The following is a 19,697-nucleotide window of genomic DNA, read 5'->3' on the forward strand; positions in this document are numbered from 1 at the left end:
ACATCTGGGGACCCACAGGTTGAGAACCACTGCCTTAGATGAAAGCACCTCCCCAGTAAAGAGTGAGCCCCCTGATAACATAATATTCTTAGTGGCCAAACAAAGCCTGGCCAATTAGCGAACCAATTTGTCTGCCTTGCTATGTAATCTGCCTGTATCCCTTACCCCTTCCTAGGGCTCAAGGTAGAAACTCGTTTTTAAAAAAATTAAAAACTGTATGACAAGAGTTGTGGAATGAAATAAAAACAGTAAACCATGACACAAAATTACAATCATGCTTCACCAAATATACGGTATTTAAATACCCCACCTGTAATGAAGAATGAGAACTTTCTGACAGTAAGGGCAGTTTGACAGTCTCCCTTGGGCGGTTGTGGACTCTCCGTCCTTGGAGGTTTTTAAGCAGAGGTTGGGTGGCCATCTGTAAGGGATGCTTTAGCTGAGTTTCCTGCATTGCAGGGGGTTGGACTAGATCATGGGTAGGCAAACTAAGGCCTGGGGGCCGGATCTGGCCCAATCGCCCTCTAAATCTGGCCCCCGGACGGTCCAGGAATCAGCATGTTTTTACATGAATAGAATGTGTCTTTTTATTTTAAATGCATCTCTGGGTTATTTGTGGGGCATAGGAATTCGTTCATTATTATTTTTCCCCCAAAATATACTCCAGCCCCCCACAAGGTCTGAGGGACAGTGGACTGGCCCCCTGCTGAAAAAGTTTGCTGACCCCCGGATTAGATCATGGATAGGCAAACTAAGGCCTGGGGGCCGGATCCGGCCCAGTCGCCTTCTAAATCTGGCCCGTGGACAGTCCAGGAATCAGCATGTTTTTACATGAGTAGAATGTGTCCTTTTATTTAAAATGCACCTCTGGGTTATTTGTGGGGCCTGCCTTTTCACATGAGTAGAATGTGTGCTTTTATTTAAAATGCATCTCTGGGTTATTTGTGGGACATAGGAATTCGTTCATTCCCCCCCAAAAAATATAGTCCGCCCCCCCGCAAGGTCTGAGGGACAGTGGACCGGCCCCCTGCTGAAAAAGTTTGCTGACCCCTGGACTAGATGAAACTTGGGGGTCCCTTTGAATTCTACAGTTCTCTGGTTCTATGAACCTCTCTGCGAAACGTGGTTTTACATGCATTGGCAAGGGATATGGCGAGACTCCGTGTCAGAGCTCATGCTTTCCATGCAAAAACAAACCGCCCCAGGTTCATTCCTTCTCCAGGGTAAAGTTACACAGAAACTGCTGCCAGACAGCACACACCGCTAAATGCACCGATTGCCTGACCTGGCCACATTCACACCATGCATTTAAGGTATTGTGATACCACTTAAAACCATTATGGCTTTCCCCGAAGAATCTTGGAAAGTGTAGTTTTCTAAGGGTGTTGTTCTTTAGTCGTTTAGTCGTGTCCGACTCTTCATGACCCCCTGGACCAGAGCACGCCAGGCACTCCTGTCTTCCACTGCCTCCCACAGTTTGGTCAAACTCATGCTGGTAGCTTCGAGAACACTGTCCAACCATCTCGTCCTCTGTCGTCCCCTTCTCCTTGTGCCCTCCATCTTTCCCAGCATCAGGGTCTTTTCCAGGGAGTCTTCTCTTCTCATGAGGTGGCCAAAGGATTGGAGCCTCAGCTTCAGGATCTGTCCTTCCAGTGAGCACTCAGGGCTGATTTCCTTCAGAATGGAGAGGTTTGATCTTCTTGCAGTCCATGGGACTCTCAAGAGTCTCCTCCAGCACCAGAATTCAAAAGCATCCATTCTTCAGCGATCAGCCTTCTTTATGGTCCAGCTCTCACTTCCATACATCACTACTGGGAAAACCAGAGCTTTCACTATACGGACCTATGTTGGCAAGGTGATGTCTCTGCTTTTTAAGATGCTGTCTAGGCTTGTCATTGCTTTTCTCCCAAGAAGCAGGCGTCTTTTAATTTCGTGACTGCAGTTACCATCTGCAATGATCATGGAGCCCAAGAAAGTAAAATCTCTCACTGCTTCCATTTCTTCCCCTTCTACTTGCCAGGAGGTGATGGAACCAGTGGCCATGATATTAGTTTTTTTTTATGTTGAGCTTAACTTTTATATGCCTCTTGTCTTTGTCCATGGCTGAGAGTTGTTAGCCCCTAGTCCTTTCCCAGAGCTTCTGTCCTCAGAGTGGTTTAACCCATCAGTCCCTTTTCACAGGGAACTCTGGGAGTTGTAGCTCTGGGAAGGGAATGGTAGGGGTCTCATAAAAACTCCCGACACCCTTAACAAACTACAGCTCCCAGGATTCTTGCCGGGGGTGTGTGCCTTGACTGTTTTAAGTGGCCTTGCAGTGTATGCTGTGAATGTAGCACCGATATAAAGCAATTTCTAGCAATTTCTTAACCATATCTACACAAAGGTGGCCTTACAATTTCACCTTCCCACAACATATTGTGTTACCTGCGAACAGAAGTGCATTTTCTCAAGCGCATTTTAATCCACCAATATTTTTTTCCAGTGCTGTATTGTAAACGTGTGGAAATAACTTCTCCCCGTCCCCTCTGCAAACCCCCACACATGCACACTTTTCTAAAACAGCATTTCAACCTCTCCTGTGCAAGAGACAGCTCTCCAGTTGCTATCAACACAATCTAGCTGCAGAGGTGTGTAGGGATAAACTGGGGACATCGCAACTTGTGAATGGTTGTAATTCTTGCTATTAATTAAGTGGAAGAAGATTTTTGCAATAATTTTTATTAAAGGCTTTCCAACATATTCTACAATAAGAAACAAAATAATCTGGAAAGAAAGAATACAGAACAATATGGAAAGAAAGCAGGAAAGTGAGAAGAAAGAAAATAAAATAGTAACAATCACCAAGATAGCAATGATCCTAATAAAACACACAGTTATATATTTATGTATCATTGTTTAATCTGAATCTTCAATCTGCGCACAGAGAGTTTGCTCCTCCCCGCTCCCACCTGGGAGGGTTAGCAGAGGAAGATTTTCAAGCAATTACACCTGCAGTTAGAAGACTGGCCTCACCTGATGATAGGATGAGTTGAAAGTTCCCTCCTGACTGAGGAATCCACAGGTGGTGCCCACTTTGGTTTAAACAAAATAAAAAAATTCCTTCCAGTAGCACCTTAAAGGTAAAGGGACCCCTGACCATTAGATCCAGTTGTGACCAACTCTGGGGTTGCGGCGCTCATCTCGCTTTATTGGCTGAGGGAGCCGGCGTACAGCTTCCGGGTCATGTGGCCAGCATGACTAAGCCGCTTCTGGCGAACCAGAGCAGTGTACGGAAACGCCGTTTACCTTCCCACCTATTTATCTACTTGCACCTTGATGTGCTTTCAAACTGCTAGGTTGGCAGGAGCAGGAGGGACCAAGCAACGGGAGCTCACACCGTCGCGGGGATTCGAACCACCGACCTTCTGATCAGCAAGTCGTAGGCTCTCTGGTTTAATCCACCCATGTCCCAGAGACCAACTAAGTTTGTTATTGGTATGAGATGAAAAAGTGTGCATGCACACGAAAGCTCATACCAATAACAAATTTAGTTGGTCTCTAAGGTACTACTGGAAGGAATTTTTTTATTTTGTTTCGACTACGGCAGACCAACACGGCTGTAACTAGCACTTTGGTTTAATCACTCATCAGTGATGAATGAGGGCTCTGATTCTCTGCAGACGAAGACCTTGACTCCCCGCAACGGTCTTCCACCCGGCTGCTGTCTTATGGGAAGGAAAGCATTTTTGCACAAAACCACAACAGTGAGCATTAGGTTCCAAAGTCTGGAAATCAAACTGCAAGATTTGGCTTACAGCTCCATGTCATGGCGACCTGAGCATGAATCCTATTGAATTTGGGTTTAATCAAACCAACCTAGAAAAGATGGATTGGGTGATCATGTGGGCAAGCTGGAATGAGCAGAGCTGAACGTTAAGGGCCAGACATCCTAGGATGTTGTCTTCTCCAACCAAATAGAAGCCCTTGTTACCTTTTGCTCCCATTCTGCCTCTCGCATTTGTTTTTGTTGTTTTCCCTCTCTCAAAAGATGTAAGCTCCATGGGGCAGAGATCTCTTTTCCTATGGTTTCTCTGCAAAGTTCTAGCTACATAAAAGCACCAGGCTGATGCTCAAAGATCTGTCTAGTACAACACCCTGAATCCCAACTGCCACCTTGTATTTATAAAGCCCACAAGCTGGACATAGAATCACCAAACTTGAGTCTTTAGCTGAATTAGCTTGAATACAAGGCAGATCGGAGCAGGAGACTTTCAGATGCTACTAATCTCTCTCCACGGACCTTGGCATCAGGACTTTTGCACTCTTACTCCCATTTCATTTCCTGCTTTCAGAAAACCCACTCTCTCACACACACACACACATATATACACAACCTTTGCTAAAATGGAACCATCCAGTTGATTCGGACTACAACTCCCATCAGCACCAGCCTGCCTCCTGGTTTCATCGGCAGAAAATCTTGCCCATGTTCTAGCAACTGATGCAGAACGGCAGATGTGGCTGGTGATAGCTCGGGGGGGGGGGGTGAATCCAACAACATTGAGCCTATAGAAGAAGAAGAAGAAGAAGAAGAAGAAGAAGAAGAAGAAGAAGAAGAAGTAGAAGTAGAAGAAGAAGAAAAAGAAAAAGAAAAAGAGTAGTAGTAGTAGTTTGGATTTGATATCCTGCTTTATCACTATCCGAAGGAATCATAGAATCATAGAGTTGGAAGAGACCACAAGGGCCATCGAGTCCAACCCCCTGCCAAGCAGGAAACACCATCAGAGCACTCCTGACATATGGTTGTCAAGCCTCTGCTTAAAGACCTCCAAAGGAGTCTCAAAGCGGCTAACATTCTCCTTTTCCCTTCCTCCCCCACAACAAACACTCTGTGAGGTGAGTGGGGCTGAGAGACTTCAAAGAAGTGTGACTGGCCCAAGGTCACCCAGCAGCTGCATGTGGAGGAGCAGAGACACGAACCCGGTTCCCCGGATTACGAATCTACTGCTCTTAACCACTACACCACACTGGCTCTCTCACACTGGCTCTATAGAATCATAGAAGGGACCCCAAGGGTTGCCAAGTCCAATGTCCAAGCCCCAGAAGTCTTCCAAGCTAAACCCCTAGCACAGCTACTATACGGGGCTCAGATTTGGACTGGAACCACCTTAGCACTTTGGAAGCTGTTCAATCAAAGTTTCTAAGGCAGATTTTTTTCTGCACCGCCATGCGTCCCAAATGCATCACTGAGACTAGAGGCAAGTCTCCCTTCAGTCGAAGTACGGACTTGGCAAAGAACTCTTAACTTCTGGCTCCGCCTAAACTCAAATCCCCCCGGTTTACTATCCCTAGTACTTCAAGACTCCCATAAAAGTGTCTGGCTTAAAACCGTCTCACAAAAACTTCACTCTTGTGGCCTATCCCCACAACACCTACTCACTATGGGCCCCACTAAAGCAAACAGTCTATTTGGTCAACGTCTGAAAGATATCGAGCATCGGAACAACCTGGCCACTACAGTGGTACCTCGGGTTAAGTACTTAATTTGTTCCAGAGGCCTGTTCTTAACCTGAAACTGTTCCTAACCTGAAGCACCAATTTAGCTAATGGGGCCTCCTGCTGCAGCCGTGCCACCAGAACACGATTTCTGTTCTCATCCTGAAGCAAACTTCTTAACCCGAGATACTATTTCTGGGTTAGTGGAGTCTGTAACCTGAAGCATATGTAACCTGAAGCGTATGTAACCCGAGGTACCACTGTATAAGGAAATTTTGCCCTTGGTATGTTCATTTTCCACATCTCCATTTTGATTCTCTGGCCCCATATCTGCACAAACTTCTTATCCCAAAATAGTAAAGGGACCCCTGACCATTAAGTCCAGTCGTGATCGACTCTGGGGTTGCGGCGCTCATCTCGCTTTACTGGCCGAGGGAGCCGGTGTTCAGCTTCTGGGTCATGTGGCCAGCATGACTAAGCCACTTCTGGCAAACCAGAGCAGCACATGGAAATGCCGTTTACCTTCCCGCCGTAGCAGAACCTATTTATCTACTTGCACTTTGACGTGCTTTCAAACTGCTGGGTTGGCAGGAGCAGGGACCAAGCAACGGGATCTCACCCCGTCGCAGGGATCCGAACCGTCGACCTTCTGAATGGCGCTGCTCCATGCGCTGCTCTGGTTTTCCAGAAGCGGCTTAGTCATGCTGGGCACATGACCCGGAAGCTGCACGCCAGCTCCCTCGGCCAGTAAAGTGAGATGAGCGCCGCAACCCCAGAGTCGGCCACAACTGGCCTAATGGTCAGGGGTCCCTTTACACCTATGCATGTTGTAAGAAGAGGATAAAAATGGTTTGAAAAAGTTTCCAGCTCTAACTATCCCATTTTGCTGCATGGGGGGGGGGGAGGAATAATAAATAATAATAATAATAATAATAATAATAATAATAATAATAATAATAATACTTTATTTATACCCCGCCCATCTGGTTGAGTTTCCCCAGCCACTCAGGGCGGTTCCCAATTGAGTGTTAAAAACAATACAGCATTAAATATTAAAAACTTCCTTAAACAGGGCTGCCTTCAGATGTCTTATAAGATAAGATAGCTGCTTATTTCCTTCACATCTGAAGGGAGTGTCTTCCACAGGGCAGGCGCCACCACCAAGAAGGCCCTCTGCCTGGTTCCCTGTAACCTCACTTCTCGCAGGCAGGGAACCACCAGAAGGCCCTCGGCGCTGGATCTCAGTGTCTGGGCTGGACGATGGGGGTGGATACTCTCCTTCAGGTATACAGGACCAAGGAAGAGACCCTTCTTCATGTTCTGAATCTACACCAGAGCAACAGCACCATGTAATTTGAAGTCTTGCACAGTTCTGCTTCTTAGGACAGAGAGGGTTGCCTATCTTTTTGTCTCTCTCATCTTTGGTAATGTTCATTCAATAGACAGGTGCACAGCACTCTGTACATGCCCAAAGTCATTCTGGGGCTGAGGGATCCGGTGACCTCTGGGTCATACTAAGCCTCAGGATATGGAGGAGGAGGAAGAGATTAGCATCCCTTGCCAAGCTCTTCTTGGAGGGATCCTTCCACAAGGTGGTTCCTCCATTTCGAAGGATCCAGAATCTCAGAAACGGGTTTCTCCCCACCCTCCCATAATCTTGGAGGTGGGGTCGGAAATTGAGGTGGGTTGCCTTTGCTTTCGTATGTTGGTTTCCAATGGGCACTGGCATAGGGGTGGGGAGAGTTGGATTAGAATTGCCACCCTCTTATGTGAAGGCCCATCCCTTGGGCCCCAGAGGTGTGACGATTCTCTGGGGCTGTTCAGAGGTGGTGGAAAGGGACTCTGCACCTGCTCAGGGGCACTGTCCTCCTGTCTTCACAACTGGATGTGTTCCAGAGTTGAACCCAGTCAGTGAAAACAGGGGCACTCTGACCTACTCAAGGGCGCTCTGCACTTGCTCAGAGGTACTGTCCTCCTGGCTTCACATTTGCCCTAATAAAGTCCAGCCCAGCTGTGAAAAGAGGGGCGCTCTGCACTTGCTCAGGGGTACTGTCCTCCTGGCTTTTGTTGTTGTTTAGTCGTTTCATTGTGTCCGACTCTTCGTGACCCCATGGACCAGAGCACGCCAGGCACTCCTGTCTTCCACTGCCTCCCACAGTTGGGTCAAACTCATGTTGGTAGCTTCCAGAACACTGTCCCACCATCTCATCCTCTGTCAGCCCTTTCTCCTTGTGCCCTCCATCTTTCCCAACATCAGGGTCTTTTCCAGGGAGTCTTCTCTTCTCTTGAGGTGGCCAAAGGATTGGAGCCTCAGCTTCATGATCTGTCCTTCCAGTGAGCACACAGGGCAGATTTCCTTCAGAATGGATAGGTTTGATCTTCTTGCAGTCCATGGGACTCTCAAGAGTCTCCTCCAGCACCGTAATTCAAAAGAATCAATTCTTCGGCGACCTCCTGGCTTCACATTTGCCCTAATAAAGTCCAGCCCGGCTGTGAAAAGAGGGGCGCTCTGCACTTGCTCAGGGGTACTGTCCTCCTGGCTTCACATTTGCCCTAATAAAATCCAGCCCGGCTGTGAAAAGAGGGGCGCTCTGCACTTGCTCAGGGACACTGCATCCCCCCACGCACTTAATGGTTGGAAAGGAAGCTGCCCGAGCCCTGGAGGCCCCCCGCGTCCCTTCCCCACGCCTCCCTCCCGACGGCGCCAGGCCCTCCTACCCCTCCCCGTGTTCTCTTCCTCCGGCGAGGCAGGCAGGGCGCGCCCGAGGCGGAGCCGGTCCCTCCCCAGGCGGCCCGGGAGGAAGCTCATAAATAGAGCGCGGCCGGGCGGAGGAGGGCGCCTGCCGGAGCGTAGTGCAGTGGATAGAGGGGGACGCCGCCCGTTTGCGCGCCCGCCTGCCCGGGACTCGCCGGTTCGAGACCCGCCAGCCGCCCTCCTGGCATGGCTTCGCTGCTGGGCTCATACGCCTGGTCCGAGAGACTGGAGTGCTCCGCGCTGGAGCTGCCCGACGGGGGCGCAGCATCCGCCGGCGCCGTCGGAGGGAGCCGGCCCGAGAAGGGGTCCCCCGAAAGCCGCATCCGACGCCCCATGAACGCCTTCATGGTGTGGGCCAAAGACGAGAGGAAGCGTTTGGCTGTCCAGAACCCGGATCTGCACAACGCCGAGCTGAGCAAGATGTTGGGTAAGGTGGACGCGGGAATGAGCGCGCGCGCAAGGAGTGCGGGAAAGAGCGCAACTCGCTATTCGAGTTTTGTTTATTTTAAAAGTTTTTAGATTTGATTACTTTTTTAAAGTTTTAACATTCGGTTCTGTGTTTTTAGATCTCTCAGTTTGCTTTGAAGGCCGTCTGATTTAGCCGGCGCTCTGTGCGTAAAAATCCTTTCTGCGCGTAAAAATCGGTTCAGGGCGCGGGGTGACTGCCCAAAGGCACTGAGATCGCGGCGTTTAACAAGGAGGAAAGGCCTGATCCGGCCGCAGTTCAGCAACCTCTAAGCCCGTTGAGGTTTACTTGGTGGTCCGTTCCCGAGTTCCCATCAAAAACACCGATAAAAGAGCCCCCGGTTTGGCTGTATCATTGGAGTCAATCGGGACTTTGGAGTGATGGGGTTTGGTCGGCGCGCTCAGGAGTCGCTCCGAAACGGGTCCCTTTGCAGTGGAAGTTCTTAAGTGGGTTTCCCGTCAGCTGCGGTTTGCTCAACCTATCGGATCGGGGCCCTCAGTATCTCGGAATCGGGAAAAGCCGGTGAAAAGGAGTCGAGTCACTTTCTTTTTTCCCAAAGTTATCAGATTTCTTAATCTTTTTTTTTTAAAAAAGTGGGCTTTTTTTGCACGCGTCTCCCTATTTTTTATTTTGCTTAAAGCTACTTTAAAACCGTGCGAAAGTTTAAAAGATGCCTCCCTAATTCCCCACCCCCACCCCAATAAAATCAAAGCTAAATAAATAAATGACCATGCCCTTTTATGATTAAGAGCTCACCTTTGCAAATAACCCGCTGGGCAGAATGAGATCAGTTTTCCCGGAATAAAGCTGAGGGGGAAAGGCCTAAAGTTTATTGCAAACTTGACGTGTCGCAAATGCACACAATAAATCCGGGGGGGGGGATGTTTTTTTTAGCTATATTCTGTATGTATTGTTCTGAAAAGCGTCAACGACATAATACTGTATAAACTATATCGTACATATTCTTGGGGAGGTGCTTGGAAAACTCTGAAAGCTCTCTGTTTTCTTCCCGAAGTAGTATTAAAGGGCAGGAGGGAGGAATAGCCATATATAACACCACTTTTATTTTTATCTAGGAAATTAAATTACAGCTTTATTAATTTTTAAATAAATGAATAGGGCATTTAAATTTGGTTTTAATGTTGGATACGGCACACCAAGAAGAATACTGCTGGATATATATTTTTTTTAAGGAATGAAGGATATTTAAATCATGTATAATTAAATCAAAAACAACACAACAGCTGTGATGTACTTATTCATATCTGTATAGTCGTTGTTTATTAAACTCATGAGTCCCTCAATTAAGCAAAAAGGTCTCCAAGCCACGGGCAACATATTTAAAAACATAAAGAAAGAATAAATATTATACTAAAGTATAGACACATTTTTTTGGCCAAAATGTGGGAGGCAGTGGAAGACAGGAGTGCCTGGCGTGCTCTGGTCCATGGGGTCACGAAGAGTTGGACACGACTAAAAGACTAAACAACAATAGACACATTTACACAGAAATGGATGCAATGATATAAAATAATAATAATACACAAAGCAACCCCCAATGATAGCAGCAAAACAAAACAAAAACAAAAACAAAACACGTTAAGAACAAGGAACAGCAAACAGTCAATCAAAAGTCTAAGGAGAAAAGATAGCATCTCCAGGTATTATTTTTATTTTTTTATATGAGCACTACATGTTAATAAATATTTATTTATCATCTTCCTAGCCATGTTCTACATAAAAAGTGCCTAAAGCAATACACTGTGCTAAAACATTTTTTTTTAAAAAATAAAAGTTCAACAGCAATAAGGACAAAAAACACTTATAAAATCAAAATAGCACGAACATATTCAACACTTAAAGCAATTCAGAACATCCCGTATCAAGCACAAATACCAAAGGTTTGTTACACCCGCAACTGCTTGATCTGAATTCGTTCTCTTTCTAGAGAGGTGCAGAGAGACACTTTCCCTTTCAAAACAATAATTTTATTTACAATAGAATTTGGGATCAATTTAAAATCACACGTGGGAAAGTGGTAATGAGTAGCTAGCTTGCAATTCCCAGCGTTGAATACTTTTCTGCACCTCTAGATGTAACCATTTAAGCCACTTATCCTAAGTTTATGTGTTCGCTGGAAGCAAATTCCACTGAAAGGTGCATTGAGCGTTCAGTCGGAACCAGTTTTAAATAGAGCACAAGGAACTTTTCAATATTTGCATCAGTATTTCAGGTTTGCGCTGCCTCACCCTGACCAGGCTGACTTAGAAATAAATGCCTCTGATTTCAATTGCATTTACTTCCAAGTAAGCGTATGTAAGGTTACAGCCGTAACTTGCTACGGGGTTGTGCAAGGGTAATCTGCAGGAATATCTGTCCTTGAAAACATTTTTATGCCTGTGATGCTTTTCATTTGATTTCTCAAATGCTGGAAATTCAGCACATTTTCTTGGCGATCTTCATAACTATACAAACCTCTGTCCCACAGGTGAAGATCCTTTACCTGTAAATTAGGCTGCTGCCCCTTTCTCCCCACCTGTCCCCAGATTTTCAGCACCCTCTTGAAAGATGCTGTGCTCACATTACCCATTGGGTTGCAATGCTGTTTTAGTTTCATTTAAGAGGCGACGCATCGAAATTAGCAGATGTGGCTTACTTAAAGGTCCACGAATTTCAGTGGGACTTATTCGACTAAAACATACTTCAATACAACCCACTTTCCCAAGCCTGATTACAGCAGAGATTTATATAAGGTTCGGCCATATGAGAGGTTCCATGTTGAACCCCTTTCCCTAAAAATTCCTGCCCTGAGTTTTCCTTTATCACAGCTGCCACACACCGCCTTGACATTTTCCTCAAGCTCGGGCGTCATGACCCCAAGATCTCTTTCCTGCGTAATCGCTGCCAGTTCAGTGTATTGTTTTCATCTAGGGTTTGGTTTTATTTTCCTCCACTGTGGACCACTTTATAGCTCAGGGTGCTGAATCGCCTGAAGTCCCATTTTGCTGCCTGTTTCCCCAGTTTGGAGAGATCTTTTGGGGTCTCTTTGTGGTCTTTTCGGGGTTTCGCACTCCTGAGTCACTTGATGTTCAAATATAGCCATGTTCAAATATAGAAAAGGATGTCACATAGAGGAGGGAGAAAGGTTGTTTTCTGCTGCTCCCGAGAAGCGGACACGGAGCAATGGATCCAAACTACAAGAAAGAAGATTCCACCTAAACATTAGGAAGAACTTCCTGACAGTAAGAGCTGTTCGACAGTGGAATTTGCTGCCAAGGAGTGTGGTGGAGTCTCCTTCTTTGGAGGTCTTTAAGCAGAGGCTTGACAACCATATGTCAGGAGTGCTCTGATGGTGTTTCCTGCTTGGCAGGGGGTTGGACTCGATGGCCCTTGTGGTCTCTTCCAACTCTATGATTCTATGATGTTGTCTGCAGACCTGATTCGACCATTCGACTCCTCGTTCTGCACTCCATCACGCTGTGTTACGGAGGATCAAGCCCCAGTAACAATCTCTGCATCCAAGGAAATTCCATCAATAGGAATACCTTGGAACACTGGGAATTCTACAGTTTTTTGCTTTTTTTAACAAGATCCCCCCAGAGTCTGTGACCAGGCACCCTTATGCTGGTGATAAAATGCAAGGTGGACTTCATCTGCATTGTACATTAATTAATTTGCAGATTCTAGAAGACTAGCTGCGCAGGAGCAAAAAGGACTGAGCAGTTAACAAGGTTTTCATTTCTGTATCACTTTTCATTTCCATTGGTAGACGGCTTGCTATCTGAGATCTCAAGAGTAGTTTGCAATAGATAAATAAGTACAAACACAGTAAGTGCCATGAAATCCATATTATTATTATTATTATTATTATTATTATTATTATTATTATCATCATCATCATTATTATTATTATTATTATTTATTAAGTGTAAATCAAACGATCTGCCAAACAAAATATATAAACAATACCATTGCGCAGAAACACAAAATTAATACCAACACAAAATCAGTACAAAAACCAGAGAGCCTTACAAGGCAGCGTAATGCAAAATTTCAAACAACGTAACAAGCAATATGCACATGACCTCTCAACTTCACTCCCTATTCGTTCCTTGCAACCATTTCCTCATTTATTGCCGTGCAGAAACCTTCAAAGGCGAGTTGAGGGTTGGGACTTTTGGAACATGTTTCTTGACCTGGTGGGGGAATCTGTGGAGGGCGACAGAATGGCAGAAACTGGTGCGGGGTGTGAGGAATAGAACTCTATTTTTTGTTTTTTCTCTCTCCCTTTTAACTTCATGCAGAGCAGGCAAACGTTCAACAGGTGCACCTCTCTCCCTGCTTCTCTGAGCCCAGCAAATTCTTAGTTTGTTTATCATTAATAGAACTATTTATTGATGCCGTCGCACAACAGACTCATCAGGGGCACATAATGCTAATGGAAAAGGAAACAATTAAAACCGCATGACAATGCAAAGTGCTTATACTGATAATAAAACTGCACCTCTTGAAATTCTGCCTGCGAAACTGCACCTAACAGCTGGAAAGGGAGGGGGGAAAGGTGTCACAGGGTGGGGAAGGCAGGTGGAAAGAAATGTTAAAAGCTGCTCACAGACTCTGGGTCTTGCCTACCATTAGTCCTGCTCAGAGTAGACCCATTGAAATAAAGGGAGCTGAGGTTGCCATGATTTGTGTTGGATGGCAGCTTGCTGTGCTGCGATCCGGTGCTGCTGTCCAGAGTTTGGGAGCATAGCTGTCAACGTTTCCCTTTTTAAAAGGGAAATTCCCTTATTCCGAATAGGATTCCTCGCAAGAAAAGGGAAAAATTGACAGCTATGTTTGGGAGAGAAAAAGGATCTGGGCGGAGATAGAATCAAGGCAGGATAGAAACGGGATAGATTTGCCAAGTAAAGTAAACATTCTTGCTTTAAAACGAAGTGTGGTGCTGATAATGCCGAGGTCGTAGGTTTGATCCCCATATGGGACAACTGTGTATTCCTGCACTTTCAGGGGGTCAGACTAGATGATCCTCAGAGTCCCTTCCAACTCTACAATTCTAGGATCCTAAGCAAAATTTGATATTCCTCCCTCCTTCCTGCCCCGGGAGCATTGCTCAGCATTTAAAACATCAGGCTCAGATTCGGATTGGTGGATTTGCATGTGGGTTGATCGCCTGTCCTTAACCAAGTTGGTGTGCGTAGTAGGAACACAGGCAGATGTTTTAGGCAGAGTCAGGCCACTGGGTCCATCTAGTATCGTTGACACTGACTGGCAACAGCTCTCCAGGGTGTCTCCCAGCCTTACCTGAACATACATACTGGGGAGTGAACTGGGAATCTGCCACTCAGCTCCATCTAAATTCACCTTTTGCTCTTTCTGCAATGCTGCAGATTAGAGTGGCCAAAGGTGCGTAAGTTCACCCACGAAAGCTTTTGCTCCTTGCGAGGAGGAGACACTGCCTCTTGACATTTCCTTTTTCCTTCCTTGACGCAGCAACACTCCAGGAACAAAAGTGCTCTCAACCCACAAACCTGTTGATTACATTTGCGCTCGTTAATTAAATTAGCCCTGATCTGGCTATAAACAACGGCAGCCGTCTATTGCCGAATTATTTCAGATTTATCTCCCGACCTTCATCAATTTTGCTCCCTTCTGAAATTCTGGATATGCTTGGGTGTCGAGAATGAGGTGTTGGGCTACGGCAAAAGTGTGCTCACTCGGGAACATTTAGATGTGAAGCGGGTTTTAAGAGGGGGTCGTCGGTTTGCTCTGAGCCTGCCGGCACACTTGGCAACCATGGCAAGTGGAAATGGAGCTTGCTTGGCGAAGTCCATTGAGTTCAATAGGTCTACTCTGAGTACAGCTAGCACCGGACATCACCCTGTAAAGCCTCAAAGTTGCATTTCCCAGTTTTCCAGGGGTCTGCAAAGAATCGCCTCTCCCTATATGAACTGACCCAAACCTTGTGATCAGCCTCTGAGGGCCTTCTTCATGTGCCACACAATACCCCTTCCACATTTTAAAGAACTTGATTGTTTAGTGTGGCAGCACCTGCACTTTGGAACTCCCTGCGACTTGAGAGCAAGCAGGTGCCTTTGCTTTTCTCTTTTCGGCACCTGCCAAAAACCATTCTTGTTTAGACAAGCCTGTCCAGATGCTTAGAAACTTGAGGTGATTTCCAGATGTTTTGATTTTTGTATGTTTTTAAGTTTGGTTGTGAATTTTTCTCGGTTTTATTATTTCATCTTTTCGTAAACTGCTTTGAGGGTTTTTTTCAAAAACAATCAAGCGGTGTAAAAAATGTATGAAATAAATGAATAGGTTGCACCAAACGAGCTGAATCGTTATTATTTAATTTGTGCAGAACAGACAATGTTAAATGCGTAGCATTGGCGGTGTAACATAATAATAAATTTTTATTTATACCCCGCCCTTCCCAGTTCAGGGTGGCTAACAACAAATTTAAAACACTTAATTGATGCAACAAAAAAACAGCATAAACTACAGTATAAAATGTGAATAACAATAAATTCAGAATTCAAAAATAAATTTAGGGGGGAAATCCCTCCAATAAACATTAGATGATCACCAGGGCTAGCTGGCTAAATTAGTCCTATTTGGGCCAGTGAGGAGACCAGGGGAGAACATAAACCAAAACTTTAAAATGATTGCAGTCCTCTGCCCCGAACAGCTTACAATCTTGTCGCCAACAGTCTGACTATAACAGGCACATAGAGAAGAGGACTGGAAAGGGAGCCGATGTTAACAGGGGGATGACTGTGAGCCGGTGTGCCGAGTCCGGCTCACTGCAGCGCATGCTTTGCTGAATTTCCTCTGTGTGTGCCATCCTTAAAGGCGTTTTCCTCCTCCTCCTCCTTGCTCTCCCCGCAGGCAAATCCTGGAAGGCTTTAACGCTGTCCCAGAAGCGGCCGTACGTGGAAGAGGCCGAGAGGCTGCGGGTGCAGCACATGCAAGACTACCCCAACTACAAGTACCGGCCGCGGAGGAAGAAGCAGATCAAGCGGATCTGCAAGCGAGTGGATCCGGGTTTCCTGCTGGGGCACCTCTCAAGGGACCAGGACTCCGTGCCGGATAATCACAGGGTGGTTGGAGAGAAAGACCGGCAGGCTGACTACTCTCCCGGTCCGGTGCTGCCCAGCCTCGGGAGATACCGGGAGGTTCAGAGCAGCGGCGCTGGTACCCCCATGGACACCTATCCCTACGGCCTGCCCACCCCCCCAGAAATGTCCCCCTTGGATGCGATAGACCCTGAGCAGAGCTTCTTCTCCTCCGCCTGCGCCGAAGACCCTTGCCGCTCCAACCTGCCCGGGAGCCCCTACTCTCTGGAGTACGCCGGCGGCTCCCTGCAGTGCGGCCGCCCTCTGGGCCACCTGCCCATCTCTCAAACCGCCCACCCTGCTTCTTCCCCTTGCTCGGCTCCCCCCTCATGCAACTACTACCCCCCTCCATCTTTCCACCCGGCCATGCAGCCCCACGGCCTCCATCCTCACCTGGGCCAGCTGTCGCCTCCTCCTGAGCACCACCAGAACTTCGACAGCCTGGAGCAGCTGAGCCAAGTGGAGCTGTTGGAGGAGATGGACCGCGATGAGTTTGACCAGTACCTGAACGCCCCCGGACACCCGGAGCCTGGTGGGTTGGTGGTCAACGGGCATGTCCAGGTGTCTCAGGTGCCGGGCGTCTCCCATTCCTCCGAGACCAGCCTCATTTCCGTCCTTGCCGACGCGACAGCCACTTACTACAACAGCTACAGCGTTTCTTAGGCCTGTGGGGCGAAATCGGCTCCACAGGCTGACTGAGGACAGGCTTTGGGGTGTTTTGCCGGACGATAAAAACCTGTGTGCCACCTTTGGCCCCGCTCAACCCTTTCTCCTCAGGGTTTCTCTCCCCCGTCTGATCTGAAATCGCCTTGGACGTTGCCTGCTAGGCTTAAGGACTCCTAACATCTTAACTTCAGAAAGGCCTTTTGAAAGTTTTAGTTTGAAAGGCCTTTTCGGTTCCACTTCAAAGGGCCGTGGGAACCTTTTGACTGACGGCCAGAGCGTCTTAATCGGGAAGCACTCCTGTCCCTCCCATTGGATCGAAGGGTCTGCTCTGATTTTTAGGGTGATTGGAGGGGCAGGGGAACCATGGGACTCTTGCCACAATAGGGGCCTGAAATGCTTGGGGGTTCCCACGTTGGATTTGCAAACTGGAGTCAAAGATGGAGAACTCAAAATTGGCCTCTGTGTTGATCTGAGCAGTTTCCTTCCCACCCTTTAACTCTCACCCAGGCAACAGGGGAACAAAAATAAATCTGGAAAGTGAATGTGCTTGGCTACTCCTCTTGCTTCTCTAAGACGGCAATCGCCATAACCAAAGATGTTCTTGGGTGTAACGCCTTGGAACTAACTCCTAGGCCAAGGGTGGGAGGGCCTGTGGTCCTCCAGCTGTTGCTGGACACCCCCACCCTTGTTGCCACCAGCATGGCCGGTGATCAGGGACGATGGGAATTGTATTCCGGCAAAATCTGGAGGGCCAAAGCTTTCCCCCTCCCTGACCTAGGCGGCCCCCGTTAAACAGAGTGTGGTTACTGCCTTGGTACCATCAGGCGGGGCTGAATCTACACCAGGGGTCAGCAAGGTTTATCTTGCCTGGGCCGGTTCCGTCCCGCAGAGATCCCTTCATGGGCTGGATTGTGAGAGTGCGCGCCCGTGATTTTTGGCACCTGCCTCTGCGGAGACGCAATTTTTGGCACCATGGAAGTGAGTCCCCGCGCCACGCCGATTTAGTGCCACGCACACGCTGGCAGCTCGGTTTGGGGGCCGGTCAAACGACCTCCACGGGCCACTTCTGGCCCATGGGCCTTACGTTGCTGACCTCTGATTTACACCGACATGTTAAATGTAATTTCTCCCTACTGGAACGATATTAGATATGTCATTCTAAAACGACACAGGGCATTCTTGTCAATTAAAATGTTTTTCACCTTGGTTCCTCCCCCCCCCCCCGGTCAAATGTAAGTAATCCCTGACTAGTTGCCAGTTACTACGGTCCTCCGCTCCAGTTTCACATTTTAATTCTTCCTTCCGCTCTCTCTCCTTCAGTTCAGGGGAAACTGAACTCAAATACCATTGGAACGGTGTGTGTGTGTGTGTGTGTGTGTGTGTGTGTGTGTGTGTGTTGGAGTTTGAATGGAGTAAAAAAATAATAAGTAAAACACTACATGGGGCCATAGGAACAGTGTTTCACCGATAGAGCAGTAAAAAACATTTAAAAATTAAGTGATAAGAAAGACAAGGCAATGATGTGTTATGAACGTAGAACGTCATGTGTCCCTCTGAGTCATCGAAACCATTCCTTAATGATCCCTTGACGTTAAAAACCATGAGTGTAGACCCGCTCCAGGTCTTCGTAACAGAGTAATGCAGGAGGTCTATGCTCAGATTTCTGTCCTTTCATTCCTTTTTGTGGGGCTGGCGTGGGATAGTTTCTCAGGTTGAAGCCAGAAATAGTCCGTCAGAAGGGTACCTGCCACCAACTACAAAACCTCTTTTTAAAAATGATGTTAGTAGGACGAATATTCACACTTTGGAACCGATACCTCTCTCCTCCACTCCATAAAATCTGACCATCAGCATTGCAATAACTCCTTTGTAGATATGGACTTATTTGAAAGGCTGATTTTAGCACCTGTATTTTCAAACTGGGGAGCGTAGTGCATGTAGAAAGCAGTGAGGGGTTGGTTGGTTTGTTTTTAGGTAGGGCAAGATCCCTGAAAACGTAGCTGTTTCACCGCTGGGAGAAAGTGCATGCTTGAGTGATAAGTCATCAGGATTGCTGATCCCCAGAGCAATCACAGCAGCAGGAAGAGAAGGGATACTACAGGACTCCTCAATGATGGGTGCAGCATTTCTGGAAATAAAAAATAAAATGCAGTAATGCCACCAAGTCTCAACATGCGCCCTGCATCTTGGGAAACACAAAAATCCCTTAAGTGCGCCTTGTGAAAGGCAACCTTTGCATCATGGTTTTTTCCCCCAGAGCAAGGGTGAAGTTGGTCGACTTCCAGGGATGTCAGTCTTTTATGCACGCATCTCCAGAATGACTAAGCTGCACAGGGAGAATTTCACTTCTGACGCTTGGCGCAGGATCCTTCCCTGGCGAAAGGGACCCACTCGGTTCTCCTCCATAGCAAAAAAGCAGAGAGAGAGAGAGCGCTGCTGGTCCAGCCCATTTGGGCCAGCATTCTGTTCTCACGGTAGACAACATGAAACCTGCAAGCAGATATTGAGCATAACACCACTTTCCTCACTTAGATGTTGTTGATGTTGTTTAGTCGTTTAGTCGTGTCCGACTCTTCGTGACCCCTGGACCAGAGCACGCCAGGCACTCCTGTCTTCCACTGCCTCCCGCAGTTGGGTCAAACTCATGCTGGTCTCTTTGAGAACACTGTCCAACCATCTCGCCCTCTGTCGTCCCCTTCTCCTTGTGCCCTCCATCTTTCCCAACATCAGGGTCTTTTCCAGGGAGTCTTCTCTTCTCATGAGGTGGCCAAAGTCTTGGAGCCTCAGCTTCAGGATCTGTCCTTCCCGTGAGCACTCAGGGCTGATTTCCTTCAGAATGGATGGGTTTGTTCTTCTTGCAGTCCATGGGACTCTCAAGAGTCTCCCCCAGCACCATAATTCAAAAGCATCCATTCTTCACCTAGTTATTCTTTGACTCCAGTGCCTGGCATTCAAGGTTACACTGCCTCTGAACTTGGAGGTTCTGTTTAGATCATCAAGCCTTTGAGACGTCTGTCCTCAGTCAATCTGCCCTAAGCCCCTTCTCAGGTTCTTCGAGTCACTGGCAATGGTGGCAACTCAAGCAGTGAATGCTCAATGTTTTCTGTGCCTCCTGCAAAGAAGCATTTTATTTTGTCCGCCAGGAGTCGACTGCTCATCAGCCTTGCTTGGTGACCCCCAGATCTCATCTGGGAGGAGGAGGAGGAGGAGGAGGAGG

The 19,697-nt window shown here is 47.3% G+C and overlaps 1 protein-coding gene across 1 annotated transcript; it reads left to right on the forward strand.

Moving 5' to 3' along the window:
* Positions 1-8,202: 8,202 nt before the first annotated feature.
* SOX7 (SRY-box transcription factor 7) lies at positions 8,203-17,022 on the forward strand. The gene is made up of 2 exons (XM_053383765.1): positions 8,203-8,657; positions 15,588-17,022. The coding sequence occupies exons 1-2, from the start codon at positions 8,417-8,419 to the stop codon at positions 16,475-16,477; spliced, it is 1,131 nt and encodes a 376-aa protein (XP_053239740.1). The 5' UTR covers positions 8,203-8,416; the 3' UTR covers positions 16,478-17,022.
* Positions 17,023-19,697: the final 2,675 nt, after the last annotated feature.

Source organism: Podarcis raffonei, chromosome 3 (genome assembly GCF_027172205.1).
Source record: "Podarcis raffonei isolate rPodRaf1 chromosome 3, rPodRaf1.pri, whole genome shotgun sequence".
Classification (NCBI taxonomy): Eukaryota; Metazoa; Chordata; class Lepidosauria; order Squamata; family Lacertidae; genus Podarcis; species Podarcis raffonei.